General features: G+C 41.7%; 1 protein-coding gene across 2 annotated transcripts; it reads left to right on the plus strand.

The window, feature by feature from the left end:
• The first annotated feature begins 19,798 nt into the window (after positions 1-19,798).
• LOC128822069 (E3 ubiquitin-protein ligase Topors-like) lies at positions 19,799-21,472 on the plus strand. 2 transcript variants are annotated; one of them, XM_054003581.1, is made up of 2 exons: positions 19,799-20,438; positions 20,777-21,472. In XM_054003581.1, the coding sequence occupies exon 2, from the start codon at positions 20,780-20,782 to the stop codon at positions 21,233-21,235; it is 456 nt and encodes a 151-aa protein (XP_053859556.1). In that variant the 5' UTR covers positions 19,799-20,438; positions 20,777-20,779; the 3' UTR covers positions 21,236-21,472. The 2 variants fall into 2 exon arrangements, with proteins under 2 accessions (XP_053859556.1, XP_053859555.1); XM_054003580.1 differs by having other exon boundaries at positions 19,799-20,294.
• The last annotated feature ends 879 nt before the right edge of the window (positions 21,473-22,351 follow it).

A 22,351-nucleotide genomic window follows, 5' to 3' on the forward strand; every position in this document is an offset into this window, starting at 1 on the left:
CTGTAAGTATTTCAAAATGCAAAAGTCAAATGCAAAGGTCAACGAGTTCTCATTGTGCCAAAATCTCTGTAAGAGTGACTTTAAAAGAGCCATAGATGATGATGAATATTTGAGTCATGCATTTAGAAGCGATATTTATTGGTTTTTCTAAGAGCTGTTTAGATTTAGTTCCATATTTTTGTACATATACGTATTTTTATATGTGCATACATATACATATTTTTATTGGTTTTTCTAAGAGCTATTTAGATTTAGTTTCATATTTTTGTACAGTTTGTACTGTAAACCAATGCAAACTGACTGTATGTATTTGTAGGATAGCTGCTACTGGAAGAGAAGGCAAAGATAAAAATCTCCAATATGACAACTGATGAGTAATTTTTTTTTTTTTTAATCTTGAAATTTCTGTCTGGTTTGGGTCAGAATGAACTGTAGTAAATCTGGCTTCAGATCTAACAGTTTCTCATTATGCATTTTGACCACACTCAAAAACTTCTAAGAAATTACAGATTTTTATTTTTTCCTATTATCTCAAAACAATAATGCCTGTTTTTTTATTCTCTGTAGTATTTATGAGCACTAAATTGTAAATATTGTCCAAGAATATTAATAATTTTTTCTCAGCCATTAAGGATATCACTAAAACAGTAAAGTTGTAAAATCTTTAGCAAGTTTTTAATGGACAAGCTTGTGCTATTCAACACAACAAGGAAATTTAGGAAGACCTTAAGTAAAAAAGCAACAGATTTTTTTCAAGTATTAGTAAATGCTCAATGTAAAAAAACCCCAAACAAACCAACCTAACCAAACCAATCCCAAAAACACAAAACAAAAAACCCCAACAACGACAACAAACCAAAATCACAAAACCCAAAGCACCCTGTGATCTTTTTGTAAAAGAATTTAAATATCCAAAGAAAACCAATGCAATGTTTCCAGTCACACAGAAGAAAAAATAATAAGTTAAAATCCAGGAAAGCTGAAGGGGAAGATCAAGATAATGATTAGGGAAGTGAAAGGTTTTGACAAGAAGAAGAATAGGAAAATCACTCAATTCTAGTAAATGCAGTGCCAGGAAAACATTTTAAGGCTGAGTAATGGAAGTGACTGAGGTGAAGTGCAGGCTAGACTTTAGACTTAGATCACCTTCAACTCAGCAATAACAGAGACCATTCAACTGCAAAAATATCTCACCATAGATATTTGGGTTTGATGAAAGTATTTGAGAGCCTTTATCAAATTTCTGAACATCATATCCCTGGAACAATTTGAAATATTATTACTTGCTGTCAAAACCAATTAAAAAGGTCAAGGCTTTATATACAGGTACAGCAAGTACTTTTAAAGGAAACACGATCAGCTTCAGTGTAGAGTTTGGTACCAAACTTCCAGTCTCTCACTTCCCACCTTTGATATTTGAGTTGTAATGAAAAATTTGCTGAGACAGAGTTTGGTGTAGTAAAAAGCTACAAATTAGGCAAGACATTTTGAGTTTCATGATTAATAGAGCTTTAAAATGAAGAATCCAACAGCTATTAAACAAGTAACAAAGGAATCTGAAGTGTTGCAAACAGCAGAACAATGGTTTACTAAAAAGAAAAAAAAAAAAAGCAAATCCAGTGGAAACTCTAGGAGATTCTAATTGAAGTGCTATTTAAAAGCTACTTAAAAGCTATTTAAAAGCTAAGAAAAATAACTGCCATACGTTACCAGTAAACTATCAGTCAAAGAAGTCATTTGGGAGGGAAAACCAGCACAAGTTTGAAATATACCAACTGCAATGATTATCTTAAATTAAAACTTTATGAATTCTAAATGCATTACCGCCAAGAAAGTAACTCAAGAAACAGATAGGTGTCTAAATGTATTTGAAAGAAAATGCCTCAGAAAATTACTTCTAAACCCATTTTGAAACCTTTTGATTTGTCAACACCTTGCTTTAAGTTACCTGGAAAAGATGGTAAGGATATATAATTAACATGAAAATATCCTACTGCATGTTTGCCAGGTTATTAGCAGTCAGCTGAAGGAACTCCAGTACTGTATAGCATTTAATGAGGGCAACTATATGGTACTTCAAGTAAAGGACATGCAGAAAATAGATGGCAAAATTCATAGCTGGAGTACTAAAAATCTTCTCAGCCTTCCTCTTTCTTTAAAACCTAAGAAGAAACTTTCAAGCCAAAGTTATACATTTCTAATGGGTAAAATGAACAGATTTCACAAGTATTTCAGAGGATGTTACAATTATTTCTGCTAATAACACAGGAGAAAACAAAGCCAAAATGAAATAAAACCAATAGCATTTTCTTGTAAGAATCAGCAAAAATTGTGAATGGGAAGCAGTGTAATGACTACTCACTGTTCTCTGCTATCACACTTCCTACTGCTGTTGCTTGCATCTGATAATTAATTTTATCTGGTTAGTCCTCCTATAAATTTCAAAAGGTTTGGCTTTAGTATATTTAACTTTTCCTCATATAATCTATCCATTTACAGGGATAATAGTCTATAAAGTAAACTACTTTTAAAAAGTAAACTTACTCTTTTGCTTAATCTGATACTCACACTTGTCCAAAGTAACCCCCCTCACACTTTTTCTACACATTTGCATATAATTCCAGCAATTAATTTAGAGACTGTTTTTATGCTGTTTCCTTACTTGTGTTGTTTCTCTGAGGTTAAAAACAACAACAAAAAAAATCCATAACAAACCCCACCAAACAACAGAAAAAAGCTACTTATATGAAAAGTAAAGTTGAGTAATTTAAAGCCATATTTTTAATGGCAGTCAAGCACAACAACAGTCTTAAAATCAATATAAAATTTCCTGTCTAAATGGAACTTCAACTAAGAAAGCTAGAACATCTTTACGAAATGGAAAAAATAAGCAAAATAATTAAACAGTAGCATTATTCTATCTGCAGAGCAGTTTCAATTGTATTGCTCTTCTGCATGGGAAGGTACGGAATAACAGTTGTAATCAAGAAGAGTCATAGAATCACAGTAAGAACTATTCACAGTACAATCATAATTTTCTTTGTTCTTTTCTTCCCCTCTCCAGCACAGAAACATTTGTTACTCTGGGGAGTGCACAGGGAAGTACATACTAGTACACACATTTACGAGAGGACATAAATGTTACTCAACTTGTAACAGTTCTTCCAAATAGATTGAAGAAAGAAGTGAATACTGAATCAATTATATCCATTCCGAAGATGGCAAAGGACGGTAAAGTGCATTCTCATACTTCAAATTGTCAACTTCAGTATTATTGCACTCCATATTTAATGGAGTCTGCAACATATCCCATTGTTACAATTTCATAGATAGCACTGATAGCAAACCAGTGTGCTACTTTTGACTCTTGCAGTTTCATAAATGAAAGACAGTAAAGATAAACTGCTATCTCTCAGGAAACAAAAAGCCCCACAGCAACAAAAAAGCAAACACACACTTCTACATCCAAAACCCAGACTACCTGTGTATTTGTAAATTAGGAATGTTTTGTCAATTTCTATACTTTTGTTAATGAGAATTAATGACTTGCTATGTTGCCTCCCTCCTAGGAGAGTGTTTTGATCTAATGATTAGAGAGCTGCCTCTGCCCAAATTAAGGAGCAAAAAAGACTATATGTCAAAGTCAATGTTACAAAATTTATTTAACAGTAAATGTTAGCTGAAGAGAGAAAGAAATAGAAAAGGAGGGAGTGTTGGGGGAATGGGAAGGAAAGAGAGACAGATTAAGCAGAAAGATAATCACCACCCCTGTGGATCCAGGGGTGTGCTGTTCATCCTCTTCTTCTGGTCTACTTAGTAGTGAGGGTGTCCCACAAAACATAGAGTTCAACGGGTACATATATATTCACGTATATGTGGGAACACCCAAGCATATTCCCTGTGGGTATATATTTGGGCTTCAGGGGTCACAGATTTTATACTCTTTGCCATAGTAGGCAAAATCCTTTGGTGGTCTTAACAGTGTTTAAGACAACTGGGAGAGGCAGCACTTGTTTTTCCAAGTTATTTGTCTCAAAGGTGGTTCCAAAAAGTAAGATGATGTTCTGTCTTTGCTAGAAGATATTTCTAATAGTTGCCATTCTTCACTAAATTGTCTATAAAAAGAGGCAAGAGGGAATACTTTATTGAAAATTACTATCAAGAATATTGTGCAGCCAGGCTCAGAGAAAAAATATCATCCATTATACTTCCGATTCTGAGAAATGTCTTTCCACAGTCTGTAGGTGAAAGAAGTTAATTTAAGCTTACTTAGGTCCAACAGAAGGAGTCAGACAGCATAGGCCAAGTCTGACAGACATGTTAAATCATGAAATACAGCTTTGGTTTCACTGAAGACTGGCACTACAGTAAATGTGGTGAGCCTAATGCTGCAGCCTGGCATGCATGCATACCTGCTCCTTATCTGTAGAAGTTCTTAGCGCATAAAATGAGACAGGCAAAGATCTGAGATGTGCACAGATGCACTGACAGCTCATGGCCTTCTGCCTATCCCAACTGCCACAACGGAAAGTTGCAAAAAAAGTAAATTAATTACTTTTCCTAAGTGAGCTAAGCAAGGCCTGCTTACAAAAAGTTAACTATCTATTTGCTATCATTTTTCCTCAAGAGTCAAAATTACTTGACAAGTGTATAAGGAGTTGTCCTAGATTGCAAGGTAATGTGTGTATTCTATTTGCCATCTGTTACAGGTGTAGCAGTTATCTTCTGTTAATTTGGGCAGTTTCTTTATCTCTTCCACAAACAAATCCTCCCTCCAGGGAGACATGTGCTATTAATGGGCCATTGAGTCTCACTGCATGACTGATAAAATTACATTTCACAATGGTGGCATTGTGAAATGCTCTGCCCAGACAGAGGAGCCAAGCATTCCTACCTGGATATAATCTGAGATTTTGGGACACCAAAACAGCCTTTCCCACTAGATTCCCAGAGGAGCCTTTTCCACTGGATTCTCAGAGGAAGACCAAGCCCATCTACACCACCACTGGATCTTCACAGGAAGACTACACCCTTGTCTACAGGATCACTACTTCAACAGAACCACATCTGTCACTCCAGGAGGACTGCAGCCACCATTTCAGTTGGACTGCTACTAACACTGTGACCATCTGGGTGTCAGGTTGTATTCTGACTCTGTCAGTATTGTTTTGTATTACTGCATTGTTTATTTTATTTTTATTTTCTTCCCTAATGAAGAACTGTTATTCCTATTCCCACATCTTTGCCTGAGAGCCCCTTAATTTCAAAATTATAACAATTCTGAGGGAGGGAGTTTACATTTTCAATTTCAGGGGAGGCTCCTGCCTTCCTTAGCAGACACCTGTCTTTTTGAAACCAAAACAGGAGTATTCACACCACCTAAGCATTTTCCTCAATCCTGCCACATAACAATTTTGAGATCTCTGAGATAAAACTAAGTAAGAGACTAATGGCAAAACACTTTTCCCTGGGTGTGGTTTTGGAAGAGTCCACTAGTCTTCTCTCAGTGTTACTATTGAAAACACTTAAGCTTACAAAGATGCATTTGTCTATCAACAAAGAAGAATCAAAGAAGGTGACCATAAACCCTATACAATTAAGGTATTAAATGTACACTAATTAGTGCTTTCCAGTTTGGAAGTAAGAGACTGTATTAGTTCCACATATATAGTTGCTCTGTATGTATATATATGTATGTATGTATGTATGTATGTATACATGTGGGTGTGGGTGTGTGTGCGTGTGTGTGTATTTAAAGCACAAGAAGGAAATTCAGCACAGGTAAAGTACAGAACAGACGGGGAAAACTGGAAATTCTTAGGGTACCATTATATATATTGAACGTATATCATGACATGCTACTCAGCCAGAGACTGTATTTGCTGAACTCTTTCTTGCTTTTACCTTTACTGACACATTTCATACTAAGACAAATGAAATCACATTTAGGGAATCTATAATTTTAAATTTAAATTATCTTTCATTGTCCTTCCAACAAAGGGATTATGTTGGAAAATTTTATTGAAATTGGTCTCAAAAAATATGTATATCAGTGTTGGCATTTCATTCACTAATGTCTTCTACTTCAGCTTCCTTATTCTTGACCTAGACTTTAAACAGATATTTCTCAGAAAAAAACAATTAATATTATTAATTGTACAGACCTACAAATCCTTTATTGAGTTAGGAATGGCTGGTCTAAATCAATACTGCTGCATTAATCTCAGCCAAAGCATATACATTTTCTGTCTGGTTACCTTCAGTTCACAATGACCATCATGATGGCAAAATCAGATATGTATTCTTGGTAAAACAGAGTATGTTAGAGCATGTAATCTTTTTGAGATTTCAGAAAAGGCTATAAGGCAACTTACGGAACATACAGAAACTATGGAAACTATGAAAGAATATTCTTGTTTATTTTCTCCATATTTTAAGTATTCTCTTACAAATGACTCTTATGTTACTGTTTTAATAATTTCTTTTCACCTGTCAAGTTTCTTATCATAAAAGCATTTGAAGATTTCAGCAATATATGTAGTCAAAAATATATATAAAGACCCAGATAAGGACACAAAAACCCAAAGTGCCAAGAATTTATAAGGTAATTGTCAAGAACGTGTTACAAATGGCAGCACAGAAGTGCAAAAAAGATGGACATAAAAATTCTCTCTTAGGCAATAGTGTGGCTCTCTTAGATGTCTCTTTCCTAAGGATATTTTCTGGGAGTAAATGCAACAGTATGTTTTACTTTTGTAACTTAGCTATCTCTAAGTATGATCTTTCCTGATCATTTCTGAATGCCTTTGGTCAGTTTTAGACAAATGTGACACAGGTATCAATGATAACAGCTCTTGCAGATGCACAGAAAATAGAGCAAAGAAGAGAAAACTAATCAGTGTTCCAGTGACTCACTGTCAGGACGTAGCATGAATGCAGTTTGCCTTTAGAAAACATACACAGAAAACTTCTCATTATATTTTAATATGAGTGCATCTAATCCAAGATACAGAATAATGCAAACATGAAACAGAAACCATAGGAAATAGTGATTTGTTGCTCATGGAGCCGGATGTTTTAGAAATGTGGAAATTCTGAAGGTGCAAATGTCTTGGGTGGAAGGTATACTTTAAAAAGAAGTTAGAAGTCCTCTGAAAAAAGACAAATCCATGTGTCACAGATCTAGTATTTAGTCTAATGAAGTGAGGTGATCACTAAATACACCTACTGTGGGAAGCAATAATGAAGTTGAGAGCCACAGTAGGTTACCACAGACTTTTAGGCATGACAGAGTAATGCCAGGACATTTATTACTCTCTGTGGTCTGTTGGACTCATTTATCCATCCAACATTCTAATACAAATGCTTTAATTACACTACCTGACTATTCCAGCCTTTTAGAAATAATTTTCTGTGCAACAAAATCCTAGTTTAGGGAGCTACCATTATTCACTAGTAGAAACAGTAAGAAAAGCACCTCAGACTCAGTCTGAGAAGCTGAAGCTGCTGTTTTTGCTGCTGCCATCCAGAACTTGGCTCTCACTGACTCTGTTGTCAGGCTTGGATTAGGAAGTACATCCTAAAGTGCCTGGCAAAGTGAGTTAAACTGTTTCCAGTTTATGTCCAAAAGTCTCTGAAGTTTATGGAAAACATGCTTGATCTGATAATTCAGCATCAACAAATTTGGTTCAGGAAAATATGTACTTCCTCTGTAGTGTTTTAGTGACAAATGCCTGCAGATAAAATGAGTCATACTGATGTTACACTGCACTGTTTATCCCACCAGTACACATTTCACCAGTGCTGGAAAAGGAGTTACTAGAAGTGTTTCATTAGACAAACGTGTATCTGCTTTCTTCCTTGTTGCTGCCTTTCAGAGACATTATAAAGCCATCAGATCTGAGAAGTAATTTTTCTGCTGTCAAACAGTCCAGAATTCAGAGTAAGATCAAAATTGTACCTAATGCAAGCTTTGCCACTTTATGCCATGTTTACTTTTACAAATATTTACAAGTAAAAAAAAACTGTTATGGTTCCTGCATTTTCTAACAGTTTCATTTACCCTATTCACTAACAGAAAAATAATACCACATAAAAAAGACTCTTGAACTAAGTTGTCTGCCATAGCAAACACTGTGGTCTTAGATATCTGAAATAAGTCTTCAGAATGCATTCTATAGCTACAACAGTCTAAGCAATAGAGCTATGAACATTTCCAAATGCCAAGTTCTGAAGAAAGCTGTGAAATGTCATCATTCAGTTCACCTCAGCAGACAAAGAAAATCCAGACCTTTGATGACCCCTGCTGAATAAACTAAGCACTGCATCTACATTATAAGTCAAGATGTACTTGGAAGAATAGTTCAATGCTCACTATCATCAAAAAAACAAAGAAAAGCAATACAAAAAGGACACATTATTTTATGACATGGCAAAGAAAACAGCTCTTCTGCAGCTGGATCTAGCACCAGACCTGAGAGATGTACAAGATAGTGTAACATCTTAAACAGGTTTAATCTAATGAACTGCATTCCTGCACCCATTAAAAAAAAAAAAAAAAAAAAAAAAAAAAAAAAAAAAAAAAATCAAGCTATCAATGATATATTTCTTTCATGACCCAGCGAAGAGGAATCTTTAACTGGTACAGCAATCACAAGGAGAATCCAGACACTTCCTGCACTGTCTGACATTGCTTAGGGCACTGAGAAGGTTCCTACTGTGCCATTCCACAACAGCTCTTTCTCCAAACACTCTGTGCTAAGTGTGTACTAAGTTCTTTTGTTTGTGAAGCCCTTCATCAAACCAATCCAATGACTCTGCACTTCTCTGGAGAATAGTTAAGGGAGATGTAGAGTTAGAGAATTATTTATCTCTTTAAATACACCAATTCCTACAATGACTATGATGACACACAATATAAACTGCTCTTTAAAAGGACAGCATTATATAGGTTGTTGCATCACAACAGCCATAAAAACATTTGGAATTTTTTGACACTGTGTCTGAAATGTTAAACTAATTTTTAAATATTGTTTTAAAGAAAGAAGCTGGAATTTGTGAATTAATTGCTAACAACTGTTATTTCATTATGGGAATGCACACAAAGTAGGAAGTGTCTAACCTAGACATATGTGTAAAAGTTATGTCTGTTTTATAGCTAAGATAAATAATTTATTACAGGTCAGCAATGTATGTACAATACAGACCAGCTGTAGACATTTCTCTACCATTCCTGGTCTTCTGGCAGTGAAATCTAGCACTTTGTGGGAGACACAAGATAACTGCAAACTTAGAGCTGAAGTGAAGGATGTTTTTACAACCCAATGAAAGAGGAAGCACTAAATCACTGGAGTTTAGACACAACACTTCCATTAATCAGTTACACAATGTATCAATAATATTCAAACTATTAAACAGACTGAAGAATTTCTTAGCATAGCATAACATTTTTTTTGCAGGCAATTCTGAGTTTCATGCATGGTTTAAATTTCCCATCTCTCTCCTTTCCGTCATCTCAGACTTCAGTCTAACAAAGCCAGACAAATTTATTTCTCACCAGAAATTTCAGAAACGTTATAGAAAACAAAGTATTTCTTGGAAAATAATGAGATTAATCAATTTGTTTAGAAATGCAGGACCTGGGAAAATTCAAGGGTCACTGCAAAAAGCCTGGAAGATGCTGCTTTCTCCTACCCAGCAGCTCTTTTCAGGAGAAGGAATGCAGGCAAAGCTAGGAAAGCAACCATCCTTGAAGTGGCAAGACAAAAGCATATTCCCTTCTAACTCTGCTGAACCACAGAATGGGGTGATGGGGTGTCAGGACAATAAGCTTACCAATGTGTCCTTCAGCTGTGAGGGCTAACTCAAAGACAGCCTGTGATTTTATATATATATATATATATATATATATATATATATATATATATATATATATATATCTTGGGCTGTCACTTGACATTTTAGGTTACAGTTACATGTGATCCAACACTATGTGTGAAAGTGCTACAAGAAAATCTTGCCACTGTTCTGAGGAACAAATCAGTAACATAGTATGGGTGATGAAGAAGTCTCTTGTCACATTTAATGGCTGTTTTTCCAACCTGAATCAGTACATTATGTAACTGAGACCACTGACCTAATAGCTAGCAGTGCTACTAAGACAATGAAAGGGGAAAATAAGGGCCTCAGGAAAATACTTTTTCAGTCAAAACACAAAACTGTTTTATCCGGTCACTGGTTTAGGATACAGATACACCACAGAGAATATGCAATCTGCATAATTAATTTACATTGCTAGATATTGGGTCACCTGAGGATGCCTGTGAAATCAGTGAAAATACAGATCTTTCTCTACTAGTAGAAAAAGGTAAAATACTTCCAGGTACATACATAGGAAAAAACAGAGGGATCCAACCAGTTCTCATTGCTGTCCTCACCAAAATATTTCACCACACTTAAATTAGATAAGCATTGCAGACCAATGCCATGAAATAAGGCCTTAAAGACTGGGTAATCCTCAACAATAAACACATATATTTAGATTTGTATCTGTATTATATCCATACATAAAAATTTTCTTTGTGCACCAAATACACTGTGATCTGAATGTTATATAGACTGTTACACAACCCAAAAACTGTTTTTAGTTTCTCTGAGAAACAATTTGATGCTACTAGCAAGAAGATTTAATATTATCTGATTGCTTGAAAAGGTAGCCATTACCATGAATAGACGCTAGGCCTCTCTTACAGCAAGAGTTTTTTTGTTGTAACTTGACAGTAGGTTTATTGAATTAAATGTGTCTAAGATACAAGGCATTTGTTTTACTTCATATGGCTCGTGTAGATCAGTTTTTGTTTTTTTTCCTTTGTAGCCTACTGTGAAAAGAGTAATAGTGTTCCCTAAATTTCTTTTATAGTGTGCTGTTCTTGGTGAAGCAAAGTAGAATGTAATATTTCAATCATATAGACAATTCCTTTTTCTGAAATTTCTGGAGAATCAAAAGTGGCAAAAACATTATTTTTGCAAATGGAGATCTACTTATCTTACTAACTGCCAGCCTTCAGGGCAGTGTGAAGGATCTGTAGGTGTAAGAAATTTCTCTGCCTGATCTCACAAACTGAAAGGGACACTATTGCGGTAAAACCTATATTTTAAAATATCTTTTATAAAAAAACTTCCACGAAAAAAATATCCCTTTTATGTGGAACCATTTTTGATGGGTCTCTCTTTTTCGTTCAATTATAACAATAAAAACAGACCATGCAGCCTCATTTTTGGGTGCATTCATTTTAACATGCTGTCTTGTGGTATTATTCATGAATATTGTGGCATTGATCTGAAATCTCATGCAGGAATGTGCTTACTTTCAATGCACTCTACTGTACAAAATGTTTGTAAACATTTTAAAACATTAAATACAACTTATAATTAATCCCCATACATTAATGTGGGTTTTTTTACAAGAGTCATTGATTATCCTTTAAACTAACAAATAGAGAAAGATTCCTTTTCACTATTGTGATATATTTCCTCCTAACTTACTACCCTAATCCCCCTCATTTTTGGTATCAGTTTCCCCTGTTGATTGTATAAAACTTGTACAATAAGAAAGAATAAGAAAATGTTATTGAAAAAAATATCATAATTAGAGGTTGGCTACAGTAGCTGCTTTTAGTACACAAAATTACTTTATGTGTTTTCCCTTCTTCCCCTTCTTTTTAAAGCTTGCTCCCTCTTATGCCTTTCTTAAAGTATCTGGAATTTTTTTACATACTACCTAAATGACAACAAGGTTAGGACAAGATAGACAAGCAATGCAACTAAATGAATTTTGAGGTATCACGATAAGATCATGATGATGATTTTTTTTTTTCCTTATAGGCAACTGCAACATTCTACTTGCAGCTCCAGGACAAAATCAAAAGTCAGTTGCAAGTCATTCCAAACAGATACAGTAAATATGTATATGCCAAGCAAAACAGATGAGATTATTGCTTATGCAAAAGGCACCTTAATACTCACATGAAAGATACTCAGAATACAGATAATAAATGGTCTTGTAGATCTCTAGGACATTGTTATTATATACACCAGAGAGAGATCATCAAGTATGTGTTTTCATGTCATGCACGCCAAATTTTAAGTCAGTGACTTCTATACATTATCTAAATGTTTTTCAGAAATCAACTTTGAAATTTGATGAGATTTTTTTTCTGAAGAAAAAACATTCCAGAAATGCAGAGCAATATTCCAGGCAGATGTTTATTTGCAGAGGAATTTCTTGCAGAATAGGGACATGCAATTCCTTTGCAGGGACTGGACAGCCCTGGCCTGCTGTCCAAGACTGAGCACCAAGATGTTTCCTATTACCATCCGAGTAGCAGTTGCATCTGGACAGTTTTCCTTATCTCCTGTTCATGGGCCCATCAATGTCCTGCCGCATGACTCAGAGATAACACTCTCCAGGAGCCAGGTCTGTTTAACAGGTGATTAAGGACACACCTTGTGACTCAAAATAACATCAGCCCATTGTGAGATGCTCCGCCCAGGGAGAGAAGCTAGGCATTCCCACCTGGATAAATCCAGGGATTTCTAGACAGAAAAGCAGCCTTTCCACAGGTCTCCGAGAAGACACAGCAACCACATCTGCCACTCCAATTTGGACTGCTACCAGCACGCTGGCCAAAGGGGTGTCAGGTTGTATTCTGACTTTGTCAGTGGTCTTCCTTTTGTATCATTGCATGTATTTTTGTCTTCTTTTTTTTCTTTTCCTAATAAATTGTATTTCTGACTTGGAGTCTCTCGCTGGTTTTGCTTTCAAACCAGAACATAATTTTGGTGCCCAACGTGGGGCAAGAAGGTACTGAGAGAAGTCAGAATTACAGTTTTGTATTGTAGAGGGTACCTATTCATTATGATGCTTAACATGCTTTTTTGGGTCTTACACCTAGCTCTCTATATTTTCCCGAACGTGGGGAATTATCTCGCAGTTGTAATGCTCATGTGTAAACCAGGGTATGGTATGAGAATTGCTTTATTGATCTATTATGTCTATTGCATTATAACCTCTGAGGCAATGAACATGATTTGGAATATGTACTCAATTCTGTTTGCTTGTCCTAATCTAGGCTGCTACGTCTGGGGCCTCGGCAACCACACCCAACCCCTGGGGGGAGGGGTAAAGATTGATTTTTTCCAACCTTTCAGGCTTGACACAGCAGTTTTTGAAAATGTTAAGTTCCCTCTAGATGCCAAGGACAGCATAATGTTGTTGTTAGTTCTGCTTTGTCTTCTCTGTACAGTCTGCAACATGCTTAGAAACAAAACACTACATAGTGTGATGCAGCAAAACATACATAGTGTGATGCAGCGTCTTCTTGAGGAAGAAGAAACAAGGAGCAAAGCAGCAGTGTCTGTGTCCGTACAAAATGCCACAACAGCATCCATGTCGACGCAGACTGTCACAGAGGAGGAAGGAAGCAAAAACAAAACAACAGTGTCCGTGTCTACACAGACTGTCACGGAGGAGGAAACCAAAAGCAAAGCAAGGGTGTCTATGTCTACACAGACCGACACAGAGGAGTAAGGAACTGAAAGCGCCATCAGCATCTCCACACAAACCATCACCAAACCAGAGCAGCCTGAACCAATAGTAGTTGCCCCCGTCCAGAAGAAGAAATCAAGGAGCAAATCAGTCTGCATAGTGACTGATGAGGACGCTGCAGGACCTTCGCACCCAGCAGAAGAAACAGAACCAGAGATCATCACTCATTCTCTATCCCTGGGTGAGCTGCGTGACCTGCGGAGAGAATTCACCCGCCAGACAAACAAGTCCATCCTGACGTGGTTGCTCCGCATCTGGGATGCTGCAGCCAATGACACCATTCTGGATGGAAGTGAGGCCAGGCAACTGGGATCACTGTCCTGGGATGTGGTCATCGACCAGGGAATTGGGAGAACCCAAGAAACTCTCAGCCTCTGGTGGCGACTGCTTGCAAGTGTGAGGGACAGATACCTTTGTAAAGAAGACCTCCAGGTGCACCAAGGAAAATGGAACACCATGGAACAAGGTATCCAATGCCTGAGGGAATTGGCTGTGTTGGAAATAATTTTCTCAGAAGACAAGAGATTTCCTAAGAGTCCAGACTGTGTCCAGTGCACATCGCAAATGTGGTTGAGATTTGCACGGCTTGGACCAGAGATGTACTCCTGTTACCTGGCAACACTGCAGTGGAGGGAAGGCGAAGACAGGGTGGGCGTCTTAGTTAATAAATTAAGAATTTATGAGGATACTGTCACCGCCCCATTTCGTACCCATGTCTCGTCTGTGGAAACAAGGTTGGCTGAGCAAGTCCGGGACTTGATTGAAGAGAGTCATCAGAAATTAAAAAAGGAACTTAAGGAAGAAGTCTACCATATTTCACCAGAACCAACAAGAGTCTCTGCCATTAGGAGCCGGCATTCCCAAGCCAAGGAGAAAGGATACACTCCACGAGGAAACCTCTGGTTTTTTCTTCAGGAGCATGGAGAAGACATGAAGAAGTGGGATGGAAAACCCACCTCTTCTTTAGCAGCCCGAGTACGTGAACTAAAAAGAACACCTAACACAAAAAGCTCATCTAGAGTCAATGCTGCTCCAGTCTCTCACACACAGAATTCCAGACCATATAGGAATGATGATATAACTGATCCTTTTGAAGGAACCTCAAGAACCTATTTACAGGAAGAGAGCAACATGTACCATAACCAGGAATAGAGGGGCCCTGCCTCTAGCCAGGTAGAGGACAGGAACAATCGCATCTATTGGACTGTGTGGATTCGATGGCCTGGCACATCTGAACCACAAAAATATACAGCTTTGGTTGACACCGGTGCCCAATGTACCCTGATGCCATCAAGATATGTAGGAGCAGAATCCATTTCTATTTCTGGGGTAACAGGAGGATCCCAGCAGCTTACTGTATTGGAGGCTGAAGTGAGTTTAACTGGGAATGGGTGGCAGAAACACCCCATCGTGACTGGCCCAGAGGCCCCATGCATCCTTGGCATAGACTATCTCAGAAATGGCTATTTCAAAGACCCAAAAGGACATTGCTGGGCTTTCGGAATAGCTGCTGTAGAGGCAGAAGACATCAGGAAGCTGAATACTTTACCTGGTCTCTCAGACGACCCCTCTGCTGTGGAACTGCTGAAAGTTGAAAAACAACATGTACCAATTGCCACAGCAACAGTACACCGTCGGCAATATCATACCAGCAGAGACTCTGTGATCCCCATCCACGAGATGATTTGTAAACTCGAGAGCCAAGGGGTGGTCAGCAAGGCCCATTCGCCTTTCAACAGCCCTATATGGCCCGTGCGCAAGTCCAGTGGGGAATGGAGACTGATGGTGGATTACCGTGGCCTGAATGAGGTCACACCACCACTGAGCGCTGCCGTGGCAGACATGTTGGAGCTTCAGTACGAGCTGGAGTCCAAGGCAGCAAAGTGGTATGCGACCATCGATATTGCGAATGCCTTCTTCTCCATTCCTTTGGCAGCAGAATGCAGACCTCAGTTTGCCTTCATCTGGAAGGGAGTGCAGTACACCTGGAACCAACTGCCCCAGGGGTGGAAGCACAGTCCCACCATCTGCCATGGACTGATCCAGGCTGTACTGGAAAAGAATGAGGCTCCCGAACATCTACAGTATATTGATGACATCATTGTGTGGGGGAGCACAGCAGGGGAAGTCTTTGAAAAAGGAGAAAAAATTATCCAGATTCTGCTGAAAGCTGGTTTTGCCATTAAGCGAAGCAAGGCTAAGGGACCAGCTCGAGAAATTCAGTTTCTAGGAGTCAAGTGGCAAGATGGACGTCGTCAGATCCCGACAGAAGTAATCGACAAGATCACCTCTATGTCTCCACCTACCAAAAAGAAGGAGACACAAGCTTTCCTAGGTGCCATAGGCTTTTGGAGGATGCACATTCCCGAGTATAGCCAGATTGTGAGCCCTCTCTACCTGGTCACCCGCAAGAAGAATGATTTCCACTGGGGCCCTGAGCAGCAACAAGCTTTCACCCAGATCAAGGAGGAAATCGCTCATGCGGTAGCCCTTGGCCCAGTCAGGACAGGACCAGAGGTAAAGAATGTGCTCTACTCTGCAGCCGGGAACCATGGTCTGTCCTGGAGCCTTTGGCAGAAAGTGCCTGGGGAGACTCGGGGTCGACCACTGGGGTTCTGGAGCCGGAGCTACAAAGGCTCTGAAGCAAACTACACTCCCACAGAGAAGGAAATCTTGGCTGCCTATGAAGGAGTTCAAGCTGCCTCAGAAGTAACTGGCACCGAAATGCAGCTGCTTCTGGCACCCCGGCTACCAGTGCTGGGGTGGATGTTTAAAGGAAAGGTTCCTTCCACAAATCATGCCACAGACACCATATGGAGTAAATGGATTGCCCTCATCACTCAGCGCGCCTGTATTGGAAATCCGAATTGCCCTGGGATTCTGGAAATTATAACAAACTGGCCTGAGGGGGAGACTTTTGGATTGTCTTCTGAAGAAGAAGAGCAAGTGGCAGGTGCCGAGGAGGCCTGAGCTACCGGAGACTGAAAGACAATATGCCCTTTTTACGGATGGTTCCTGCTGAATCATAGGCACTAGTCAGAAATGGAAAGCTGCAGTGTGGAGCCCCACACGACAAATGGCACAAGCTACTGAGGGACAAGGTGGATCGAGTCAGCTTGTAGAGCTTAAAGCTGTCCAGCTGGCTTTGGATATTGCTGAGTGAGAGAAGTGGCCGAGGCTCTATCTCTACACCGACTCATGCATGGTAGCTAATGCTCTGTGGGGATGGCTGAGTCGCTGGAAAAAGGCCAACTGGCAGCGCAGAGGGAAACCCATCTGGGCCGCCGAGATCTGGCAGGACATTGCCACCCAAGTAGAGAAGCTGACCGTGAAGATCCGACACGTGGATGCACACATACCCAAGAGTCGGGCTACTGAAGAGCATCACAACAACGAACAGGTAGACCGAGCTGCCAAGGTGAAAATATCACAAGTAGACCTAGATTGGCAGTATAAGGGAGAATTATTCCTAGCTCATTGGGCCCATGATGCTTCTGGTCATCAGGGGAGAGACACAACATACCGATGGGCCCGTGATCGAGGGGTGGACCTTACTATGGACAACATCTCACAGGTCATGCACGACTGCGAGACCTGCGCTGCAATCAAACAGGCCAAGTGGATGAAGCCTCTGTGGTACGGTGGGCGATGGCTAAAATACAGGTATGGGGAAGCCTGGCAAATTGACTATATCATGCTTCCCCAAACCCGCCAAGGCAAGCGCTATGTACTGACCATGGTGGAAGCAACCATGGGATGGTTGGAAACCTACCCTGTGCCTCATGCCACTGCCCGGAACACCATCTTAGTCCTAGAAAAGCAGGTCTTGTGGAGACACGGCACCCCTGAGAGAATTGAGTCAGACAATGGGACCCATTTCAAGAACAGCCTTATCAACACCTGGGCCAGAGAACATGGCATTGAGTGGATATATCATATCCCCTATCATGCACCAGCTGCCGGGAAAGTTGAATGATGCAATGGACTGCTTAAGACCACCCTGAAGGCACTTGGTGGGGGAAACTTCAGGAATTGGGAATTGAACTTAGCAAAAGCTACCTGGATGGTCAACACCCGAGGGTCCATCAATCGAGCTGGTCCTGCCCAATCTGAACCCTTGCACACAGTGGATGGAGATAAAGTCCCTGTGGTACATATGAAAGGTATTTTAGGAAAGACTGGATTAATCCCACCCCAGGCAAAGACAAACCCATCCGTGGGATTGTTTTTGCTCAAGGACCCGGTTATACTTGGTGGGTAATGCAGAAGGATGGGGAAACCCATTGTGTACCACAAGGAAACTTAGTCCTAAGTGAGAACTATGTGTAAGGTTTCATCATGATGCAGATGGAAATAGGAAAAGGGGTGGATAATGTCCAAGACTGAGCACCAAGATGTTTCCTATTACCATCCGAGTAGCAGTTGCCACTGGACATTTTCCTTATCTCCTGTTCATGGGCCCATCAATGTCCTGCCGCATGACTCAGAGATAACACTCTCCAGGAGCCAGGTCTGTTTAACAGGTGATTAAGGACACACCTTGTGACTCAAAATAACATCAGCCCATTGTGAGATGCTCCGCCCAGGGAGAGAAGCTAGGCATTCCCACCTGGATAAATCCAGGGATTTCTAGACAGAAAAGCAGCCTTTCCACAGGTCTCCGAGAAGACACAGCAACCACATCTGCCACTCCAATTTGGACTGCTACCAGCACGCTGGCCAAAGGGGTGTCAGGTTGTATTCTGACTTTGTCAGTGGTCTTCCTTTTGTATCATTGCATGTATTTTTGTCTTCTTTTTTTTCTTTTCCTAAAAAATTGTATTTCTGACTTGGAGTCTCTCGCTGGTTTTGCTTTCAAACCAGAACACCTGCAGATTACAGAGTTACTGTAACAATCTTGGACTGTCCTTGAACAAGCAGAATAAGGAAAAATGAACCATTGTACAAGTACAAAGCTAGACACTATGCAGGATATGAGAACCGCTGTGTTAGCAACCCTGACCAAGCGCTTGCAGCATGACAGCCAATCAACAAGTAACATGTACGCATGATTGCAGCCAGTCAGCCAATGAGTATTAGATAACTGCCGCATGAACAAAGCATAAAAGTATATGTATGATAAGTTTGTTAATAAAATTTGTAGAACGACATGTAGCCATATTGGCGTGATTGTCGTTACTCGGCCGGTTCTCCATGGGATCCTCTTCATTTATTTTTTAGGTTGGATAAGGTCTTGAGCAACATGGTTGAGTGGAAGGAATCCCCGCCCATGGCAGGGAGGTCGGGACTAGATGGTCTAAGGTCCCTTCCAACCCTTAACATTCTATGATTTTATGATTTTGTGATTTAAAAAAAGATCTGGATTCAACCTTAAACCAACATAAATCATTCAGTATGTATAACAGTGCTTTAAAATGTCAGTTGCTACCATGCAGGTTAGTTTTCCTGAAATGTAAACCTACAAATATACGGCAGACTGTAAGCCTAGTTTGAGAATTCACTACAGACCTACAGATTGCAGAATGACCCATATGCTATAGGATTGCTGATGTACATTTATCAGTATTAATTTGTATAAATTTGACCTGCAAAAGGACAAAAGAATGGGAGGATGTGAAGACAAGGTACATCTCATGGGTGAGACTTCAAACACCTTGTTTGAACCTCCCATTCATTTTTTTTTTTATCAATCAAAAAGTAATGTCCCAGATTTTAGGGAAAAAAAAGCAAACCAAATCAAGACAACAAATTTAGAGATATCTGTGTCTTTTGAAGGCCAAAGGTGAGGTGGAAAAAGCGTAAAAAAGAGAAATGATATCCTAGTACGATTGCTTTGTTTCACTCTGCATAGAATACAACTGGATCCCAAATTACTTCACCATTTTTTTCTTCAAGAAGAATGAAAATTTAATTCTTCATTCTTGTTCCTCTTTCCTCTGGTCTCCCTTGAAAGAAAAAGGACATTTTAATTTAGACATTACTATTGCCTTATCACTTGTGTTTTTCAAAACAACGGTTTTAACAATTTTATTTAAATGGCTGGAGAAAGGGACCAACAGGAATCTCATGCAGTTTAACAAAAGGAGATTCCAAACACTGCACCTGGGGAGGAAAAAACCCATGAACCAACAGCGGCTCAACCAGAAAGGCCCAGGAAGAACACAGGGCAGTGGTGAGCACCCCAGTTCTCTGCCAGGCTCACTGGGTGTGCTGCCAGCAGGACACGGAGGAATCGTGCCCTCTCCCCTGCCCTGTGAGGCCACACCTGGAGTGCTGTGCCCGCTCTGGGCTCTCCAGCCCACGAGAGATGAGGAGCTACTAGGGAGAGCCCAGGAAGGGCCACAAACACGGTGAAGGAAGAGGAGTGTCTCTCTTATGAGGGAAAGCTGAGAGAGTTGGGTCGGTTCACCCTGGAAAGTACACAGCAGCACCAGACTCACCACAGGACCTGACAAACTGAGGAGTTTCAGGCCACCAAAAGACATCTGACACGCCGTGGAGCAGGGTCTTTTCCCTCTGGGCTGTTTGTTGTGCTCACCAGGCAACAGCCAGGTGCCACAGGCTCCTGTATTTGCACACTCGGCCCAGCGTGCGGCCTTCAGCAGGACCCAGGCCCTGCACTGGCAGTGCCCCACAGCACCACTGAGGGCTCCCAGCCACTTCCTCCTTCCCGGACCGCCTCATGCAGGTACCCTGTGCCAGCTGAGTCCCACTGGCTGGGCGGAGCAGTGTGGAAGGGAGATTTCTCCCGGAATGGGGAGCAGCACGCCTGGGGGAACGGAGCGGGAGGCAGGTGTCGAAGGCAGCTGAGGGGCGGCTCGGTCACTTTCCAGTAAGGTCTCCTTTTCCTGCAAGGAGACCCTTCGGGCGGGCCCTGTCTCCCCTCTCTGCCCCACTTCGGGAGGGCCCTGTCTCCCCTCTCTGCCCCACTTCGGGCGGGCCCTGTCTCCCCTCTCTGCCCTACACGGAGACCTTTCGGGAGGGCCCTGTCTCCCCTCTCTGCCCCACACGGAGACCTTTCGGGAGGGCCCTGTCTCCCCTCTCTGCCCCACACGGGGACCTTTCGGGTCTCTGCCGGCCCTGTCCCCCCTCTCTGCTCACGCTCTGGGTTCTCTGCTGCCCGGTTCCCGGCGCCAGAGAAGCTCCGGCACTTGCCCCGTCTCTTGGCAGCCCATGGCGCCCGGTGCCGCGGAGGCTCTGCGGGAGAGCGGCTCCGCCGCGCCGGCCGCCACGAGCGGGGGGCAGCGGGAGGCAGCGGCAGCCGGGCTGTGCCCCATCTGCCTGGGCGCCGTGGACAACGCGGCGCACGTGGACACCTGCCTGCACACCTTCTGCTTCGCCTGCATCCGGCAGTGGGCTGCCGTGCGCGCCGCCTGCCCGCTCTGCAGGCAGCGCTTCGGCCGCATCCTGCACACGGTCAGGGCGGACGACGACTACCAGGAGTACGTGCTCGGCCCGCCCGGCTGCCAGCAGAGCGCCGCGGCCGCGCAGAGCGTGCTCGGCACATCCCCGCGCTGGCGCTACCACCTGCGCCCGCGGCCCCACCGCCGTCCCGCTGCCAGGAGAAGGGGGCGGCCGCCAGGGGACGGAGAGAGAGCTCCAAGAACCTCTGACACCTCTGCCCGATAGGCTGCAGCGCAGCGCTCGACCCGCCCTGCCGGTGGACCTGCCAGCCTGGGGGCGCGGCTTACGGCCCTCATGTGCTTGGAATGAGCATCCAGAGGCTTTGCGGAGCACGCGTCTCTCGCAGCATCTTCGTACATTGCATGTGAATACACTAATTCGATGGAGGTCTTATTTTATCTCTGTCTCTCTTTTTCATTACTTTTATTATTAGTCATAATAGTATTGTTATTTTTTAAATTATTAAAGTGTTCTTATTTCAACCCAAAAAGTTTATTCTTTTTTTCCCAATACTCCTCCCCAGTAAGGAGAGGGTGGTAAGTGGGTGAATGGATCTCAGTTCCTGGCTGGTGTTCTCCAGCTGAAAGAACCCGAGCTTTCATTGGTGCTGGAAAATCATTGGCTTTGTGGTCACTGAACAAAGATCCAGAAGCTTTTCAAAGCATGATTTTCTCAAAACCAAAGGAAGCTACTTCAAGCAATGCTTTCTAACAGTGCTTTGTTAATGTAGGAAAACATAAGGGGAGAATGCCTGGAACGTGTTGTGAACTTCTTTATATAAATGCTGCAACAGAGCCTCTTTCACTTGACCTCCCGAAGCTTTCCCTCTCCAAGCACCAGAGCATCGCTGCCTGTAGTAGTGGGGAACAAACCAACACCGACCCCCTTTATGCATCCGAAGGAGATCCCCCTGTCTGAGCCCTCTGACCCCTCTCTGACCCTTCTGTACAGCAGCAGCTCAACTCCCCCGGCCCAAACCCGGCTGGAATGCAGGAGAGGGCTGGGTTCAGGCTTCACAAAAGATACTGCTGAGGACCATCTGCTGACCTGCACACTTTGGCTTGGCGTTTTTTGCAGAGCAAAGCTCAAAACTCCAAGCATCCCAGGACTTCAGGAGCCACCCAAGAAGCAGACTGGCATGCAAGCAAAACATAGGTTTCCCACTCCTCTCTATCTCTAAGTCTTACTGGGCCCATCGCAGTCCCCCACTTTCAATCATTTCCCCACATACACCAGCACCATATCTGAATATTTCCACAAGCTGCACTACAATCCCCTTTTGCTGTGCTGGGGCAGCTGCACAGACTCTTATCCCACATCCCACATGGGTCCCCAGCCTGC

Source organism: Vidua macroura, chromosome Z, assembly GCF_024509145.1.
Source record: "Vidua macroura isolate BioBank_ID:100142 chromosome Z, ASM2450914v1, whole genome shotgun sequence".
NCBI lineage: Eukaryota > Metazoa > Chordata > Aves > Passeriformes > Viduidae > Vidua > Vidua macroura.